This window comes from Ciona intestinalis, chromosome 10 (assembly GCF_000224145.3).
Source record: "Ciona intestinalis chromosome 10, KH, whole genome shotgun sequence".
Classification (NCBI taxonomy): Eukaryota; Metazoa; Chordata; class Ascidiacea; order Phlebobranchia; family Cionidae; genus Ciona; species Ciona intestinalis.
The window spans coordinates 2,765,026-2,772,075 of NC_020175.2; the positions used below are offsets into that span (position 1 = coordinate 2,765,026).

General features: G+C 35.8%; 1 protein-coding gene across 1 annotated transcript; it reads right to left on the reverse strand.

The window, feature by feature from the left end:
- Positions 1-3,293: 3,293 nt before the first annotated feature.
- On the reverse strand, positions 3,294-6,108 carry LOC100176743 (TAF6-like RNA polymerase II p300/CBP-associated factor-associated factor 65 kDa subunit 6L). Its single transcript, XM_002128082.2, has 3 exons — positions 5,736-6,108; positions 4,819-4,987; positions 3,294-4,466 (listed from the first exon to the last, which is right to left on the reverse strand). The coding sequence occupies exons 1-3, from the start codon at positions 6,021-6,023 to the stop codon at positions 3,376-3,378; spliced, it is 1,548 nt and encodes a 515-aa protein (XP_002128118.1). The 5' UTR covers positions 6,024-6,108; the 3' UTR covers positions 3,294-3,375.
- Positions 6,109-7,050: the final 942 nt, after the last annotated feature.

Here is a 7,050-nt window from a genome sequence, read left to right on the forward strand (position 1 = left end):
ACAACTAGGAAACGTTGGCAAAGCAAACCTGGGTCAAATGTTCTATCAGTGCCACCTTCACTAATGATGTGTTTCTAAACGTCTTGGCTTTATCCTTCCGCTTAAAAGATATCGAGAAAACAGATTGCCCAATCATTTTGTCCATAATTTTCCTTCCGACTGTTTCAAAGTCATGTACGTTAACGTCATCCTCAGCCACAACACCATTCACATTCAGTAAAATTAACGGTCAAAGCCAAAAAAAGCCAAAATAGGTATTTTTTATTGTTTTTATACCTTAAATAGTATAGTACTCAATATAAATAGTGTAAATAATATGGAAAGTGTACCAGCGAGTCGAAGTAAGCGATCGCTGAATTTCTGCGATCCAAAGCGTCTTTCTGAAAGAGCCCAGACTCCGTTAAAACCTATATAAACGATCCAACACCTAAACATTTTTTAACACAATCTATTTTACCTAAAAAGGTGTTTTTTTCCTAGATTTTTAATATGTTATTCTTGATCATAAATACTACAAAAAAACGTTGAAAAACCTTTTGTAGGAATTTTTTTGGGGTTCGAGCCATATTTTTCATATATTGACCCGACTATAAAGTTAGTTGACAATTTAGGACAGGTGTTTTAAGCTAAAAAAATAATACCAGCATGTTGCAACTTTGAATTCGTATAAGTTAAAACAGTGCTTCAGGTGAGGATTGAATGTGCTAAAGGTGTCCCCACACTACTATTTTTCACATGAGCTGTAACTATTGTAAGTTGGGTAATACAAAAAACTGTTGTAAGTTGGGTAATACAAAAAACTGTTATATAAGTACGGCGCGCTAACCGATTGCGCCACTGGAGCTGCCGTTTTCTCACACCTATTTTTGTAAATTACCAAATTGATCACCCTTTATCTTTTCGACCACTGCCTGCGCAACACTTGCATAAACTATATATGAAACCTTTAACCAAACATACGCAATAAAGTTGCAAAGGTTAGTAGGGCGGGGTAAAAAAGACACGTTTTCAAGTGTTTTTCTCATCCTATTTGGTAGTACTCAAAGAATATTTACATAAATATGTACCCGTACACAATGGGTCGAAGGGGCTTTCATAAATGTTCAAAATATAATCAGAAAATGTTAAATATAGGCGCTAAGGGTATCCATCTTACCGCACATCACTATATATATATTTTATACACAGCTTTCACACCTTAATGTGAAAAGTTAAATTTTGTCTGGTAGCACCCTCAATTAAACAGCAATGGATTATTTGTACAAAAATAAGCTATCTTTGGCATTAAACGCTTACACCATTAGAAATCGGCCGTGTATTAACCGTGGGGCTATAATTTCCTTGATTAAGTTAGATAAACGTATATGCTACGCCTTGTAAGTGTAATCTTTGATTCGCAGTGTAAACGCGTGTGAGAACTTATTACTTTTATAGTAAACGGCCTAAGCTATTAGTTTTGTATAGTAAGATGGGGAATTACGAGACAACTTCACCACATAATATCCAAATATCTTGATCGTGTTTTAAACAATCAACAACGGTATATGGAAGTCACGTGGTGATACACTTTTATAATTCTTTGATTGTTCTTTGTTTTTTAAATTATGGGAAAATAGAAGGAAAATGTGTCCTATCTTTCCCCACTTTACTATCCGCTAAAACTTCCCAATTCAATCCTAAACTGGACTTTATATATCTAACGCTATACTGAGTATAATAACTCACTAATTTGACAACGATTTTCTGCTTTTACTATTCATAATTCAGTATATAGTAGGGCGGGGAAAGATGGAACACCTTTAGCACATGATATCTAAATATCTTGATCGTGTTTTAAACAATTAACAACAGTGTATGGAAGTTGTAAGGATACGGTTTTATAATTCTTTGATTGTTCTTTGTTTTCTACCTATTGGGATAATAGAACGAAAATGTCTCCCATCTTCCCCTACCCTACTATATAACTTTAAAACAAAAAACCATTCATAAGTATAACTAACCACTACGACAATTAAACGAATTACTGCTTAAACTCTCCATAACCTGCGCGCATTCGCTTTGGTAAAATACGCCTCCACAAACAAGTTAAACCCGCTTAGTGTTTATATCCGCCTAAGGCATTGGCAGATCTTGGTGCGAAATATTCCGAGTCGCATCGATCACAATAAGCTATAAACCTCAATGCCATTCAAGTGTGTCATCAGTGGTTTTAGACGTCCAAATATCAAATGAGGTTACACCAAAGCCGCAAGAATTTGGGCATATAGTGTGATTATCTGAACAAAAATTTTGAATTCGCTTATAGTTCTAAATTTTTGTGAACTAGAAATATTATGCGATTTTACTTAGTTTCGCTTTTAAAGTTGTATGAAAGAATCTATTGACGTATCTTGCAGCAGTAATCGTAGAGCACCTAAAAAAGAACAGTCAATAAGTGCCATTATGGTACTAGGCATGTATTATAAAGTACTGTGAGGGAAGATGGGACACCTTTAGCACATAATATTCAGATATCCTGATCATGTTTTAAACAATTAACAACGGTCTATGGGGGTCGTGAGAATACGGTTTTATATTTCCTTGAAAGTTCTTTGTTTACTACCAAATCGTACGAGAACATAGAATATATATGCCTATCTGTTTCTGCGTGGGGAGCATATAAATAAACGTTAAAACACGGTTGTTCTGTTTCATACACCTTTGGTTATGACGTGAGCGACGAACCACTGAGCTACGACGTCAAATTTCACATTCAAACTTAGAATCTCCACTTCCAAATAAATCCATAATCGCATGTTTCGAATAATGGCATAATTAAACATAAATGTTTTTTTTGCCTGCTAGGTGTAGCGACCACGCTTATTTTCTTCCAACTAAATGTAAATATGTTTTTAAATTTAAGCGTGTTTTAACAACTGTTGTTTTAACGCTATATCCCGTCTTTTCGTTTAAAATATACCTAAATCATTGCTACCGTAATCGAAAAGACAAATGCAGTTATTGTTATGTATAGTATAGGGTGGGGGGAGATGGGACACCTTTTTGCATTCTATTTTCTCCTCCATCTTGGTAGAAGGCAAAGAACATTCAAATAATCATAAAAACATATATCTTCACGACTTCCAGAAGCTGTTGGCAATTGTTTCTAACACCACCATATTTGGATATTATGCGCATCCCCCCACCCTATACTATAGAAAATTGTTTTATTATTATTAACATAATGAGCTTGTTTCAGAAGATGGGTGTTAACTGTGTTATGCGAATATCTGATAAATTAAAAAAACAACGCATTTTTCATATTGAATATAAAATTTATTTTCCTTTTGAAATTTTGTATTGACAACTTATTCAATACACGTAATAGATACAAAATTACAGATACGATGTTAATAAATTATACGATCGTGTAAGTCTGGCCGACCGTGCACGATACTTTCGATGCGAAACATTTATTTGTGGGTATGGGTTCGGTCTATGAGAGCTGTTTTGATGAAACCCGAACTTCCGAACCACAGGCCTCGGTGTACCGAAGTTTATGTAGATAGGTTTGTTGAAAATTGAACGCACGCGGTCGAACATTTCGTGCATGGGAAATTTGACCGTAGGGGGAGTGATTGTCGGCAGTTCGCAGCTCGAAAATCGTGGGTATGACGGTTGCGGTGGCGCTATTTCTTTTTTTAAGTCCCCAATTGGAGTGTATGGTTGTAAGTTATAATAGATGGTATCGCCGAAAAGTTCTGTAATTTGCGCGAGCAAAATCGGGTCGTTCGGACTGTTTTTGTCAAAGCACCGTCGCAAGCAGTGGCAGACGGCGCCTAACACTTTCTGAGCGTCTTCTTTCATATGAGCGCTCGTGAGCGAACGGTCGTTCGTGATTGGCATGATGTGATCGACTACTAACTTGGTGAGCATTGGCAGCAGCACTGTCCGTACAGGTTCCTCGCCAAGATAATATATAACAGCCAGGGCGCCATACTGCGAACATAACGGCTTTGTGGGGTCGGAAAGAACATTCCTGGTCGCCACTTTTACACTGCCCAACATTTCCTCTGTTTTCTGGGGGTACTGGTGCACTATCTGGGTGATTATCCTCGCCCCGTAATCCCTTAGCAGCCAGTGGTCATTCAAAGGGTTAATAGAAGCAGCTAACGGCTCAAGAACGCAGTACATAGCAGAAGAAAGCAAGGGGTTAAGGTAATCAACTAAACTAAGATTAGGGTTCATGAGCATAGCTTTCATGGTATACAGCATCCATGATAACTTGTCGAGATCATGACTTACAAGGCTAGCTTTGGTCAGAAAGGTAACAAAATATGGGACGCACGGGGCAACTCTGGGATTACTCCTCAAATCAGTAAGCATTTCACAGAAAACTGGTTTGTTGTCAGTAAGAAGTGACTCCACCAACGTGCTGTAATATTTCGTGAACTGATCGGTATTGGGTTGGAGTCGGACTTCTGTTTCTGGAAAAGTGATTTAAAACATGAATTAATTAAAACTTTAGACTTTTAAACGGGCATACCACTGAAAATGAAAATTTGTGTATTGATAGATATGCTTAAATGTGATCTAAAGGTAACATCAAAGTTTAAAAATATAAAGCAGCTTTTGAAAAAAGAGTCTCAAAAACATAAATGGCCCGCTTGTCTGCTAGGTGTAGCGACCACGCTTATTTTCTTCGAACTAAATGTAAAAATATTTTTAACTGTAAGCATGTTTTAACAACTGTTGTTTTTTCGTTATACAGTATCTTGTATTTTCAGTTATTTTTCGTGATACTGATACACAATAAAACCAAAATTGTTATTAAAATACCTTGCTCACTGTCCAGTTCACTTTGTTCTGAAAGTTGCATAGGTTCCTCTTTATCACATGACACATCCACTGATGATAATGTGGACGAGGAAGCAGGTCTGAGCTCAATATCAAAAATCTCATCCCTCAGATTGATAGTGGGATCAATGGGAACATGAACATCTGCAACCTGTGTATATATAACATAAGTTACATACGCTTGGTAACTTGGTTGCGAGGTGTATGAAACAGAACACCCGTGTTATAACAACTGTCGCTGCCACTTGTAAGTTGGCACGAGGTATATAAAAAAGAACACACTTGTGTTATAAGGACTGTCACTGCACCACTATGCCAGGATAAATAAGTTGTAAGTGGGCATGACCGCATGAGGTGTATGAAACAAAACACCTGTGTTAAACTTAAAAAGACTGATGTTGCCTTGCCATGGGAGGATAAATAGGTTGCATAAGTGGTAACTCATAAGTGGGCATGAGGTGTATAAAACATAACACTCGTGTTATCGTGTTATAAATACTATCGTTGCCCCGCCCATGGGGTGGTAAATAAGTTACATTCCTTCAAGTTTTAGTTGGTGCTTAATAACGGGTAATGGACCAAGGCTCGACTGATTACCAGTTGCTTTGGCAACAAGAATGTGAACAGATTGGTTGCTAAACTTGGCTACAGTTTGCAGTTCTGCACATTATGGCAGGTGCATAATTTTTGCTCTAATGTATTAAGGTTCATTGCGAAAGTATTGATAACAAACAACCTGTGAACAGATTTTATTCTACAAAAGTGTAAAGTTTGGGGATTAAGGGGAAAATTCCAAACTTTTCTGTGAGGGGATTTTTTTCGCAGGTGATTATTCATTATCTGGCACACCCTTATATAGAATACAGTAAAATGGTAAACAAAAACAATTATCAAAAAACCTGTTTAAAATCCAGTGTGTTTGATGAGCCATGTATAGCAGGGGTGTCGCTCCAATACAGAGCTCTGTTGACGTCATTTGCGAGCAGTCGTTTCCGTCTTGCATGGCGGAGAAAAGTAGTGGATTTCGAAACCAATTCCCGAAGTCTGTAGCTCACATCCTCTGCAAGGGTTTGCTTGACAGCATCTGGTAGATCAGTTATGCCTAAAGACTCTGCATAAATCTGAATGCTCTCTTGAGAGAAGACTGCGAATTTGCGAGTCTCTTCTACTGGAGCTGTGCTTGTCATTTTTCTGAAATATATATAAATCAAGTTGTCAAGAACGCAAATACGTTTGTTTTAAAAAGTCACCATGTGATATTTATTGCACATACTACTGTTATATATACATTTTTTTAATTATTTCTTCCAAAAAATCATAAAAAAAACTAAAAATTATGACGTAGGGGAATTCCCTATCGATAAGGTGGGGACGATATAATTTTGCATATATATTGTCAAATAATCTGTATACTATAAATAATGTTATGCTTTTTATTAAAAATTATAAAAATCTAAACAAAAATCAACGTATAAAATTCTATTACTTGTTAAAGTATAAACAGTAATTATCTGTTCTTAAGTATAAGGTGCGTTTTCCATATTTTGCAGTTATACGGCGCGTTATCCATAAATAATTCATTTTAAATTTAAAATTGCAGTAAAAAATATTATTCGATCGCCAATTCGCTTTTATTTTGATGGAATAAAAATAGATTTCAAACGTTTCTATAACCGAAACGACAGCCTGTGGCGGTCGAGAAACAAAACAAATCAAAACGTCATCGGGTTTGTTTTGTGAGTTTTCTCTAAAACTGTAATGGTATAAAAAAAGCGCCGACATTTTATTGCTACGGATTATGTATGTGTTCAGTCAGTGTATTCACTTCATACTAGATAATATAACACCCGTAAACATTTATTTGTAAGAAATATTTCAGATAGTTAAAACTTTGCAAATATTGAGCAGTACAAACGCATTTACTTTGCTAATGTTAAGTAACTGTAATAGGCGGTAATCAAAATATGTTTAGATTATTTTTAATAAACAGTTTTACTACATTTTTAACAGTCTTGAAATAAGTCAGGTATTGCTGTTAAACATTAAGTTATGATTATATATAGATGTATATTATTTTTTTGCAAAATGTAAGCCAGTCTTCACAATTTTGTATTCTTTAATTGAATGAGATATTCTGTATTCATGCTAGTCCTCTGTATCATTTTATTGCCAACTTGTACTTGCAGTTTACGTATTTAATCATAAACATTAGGT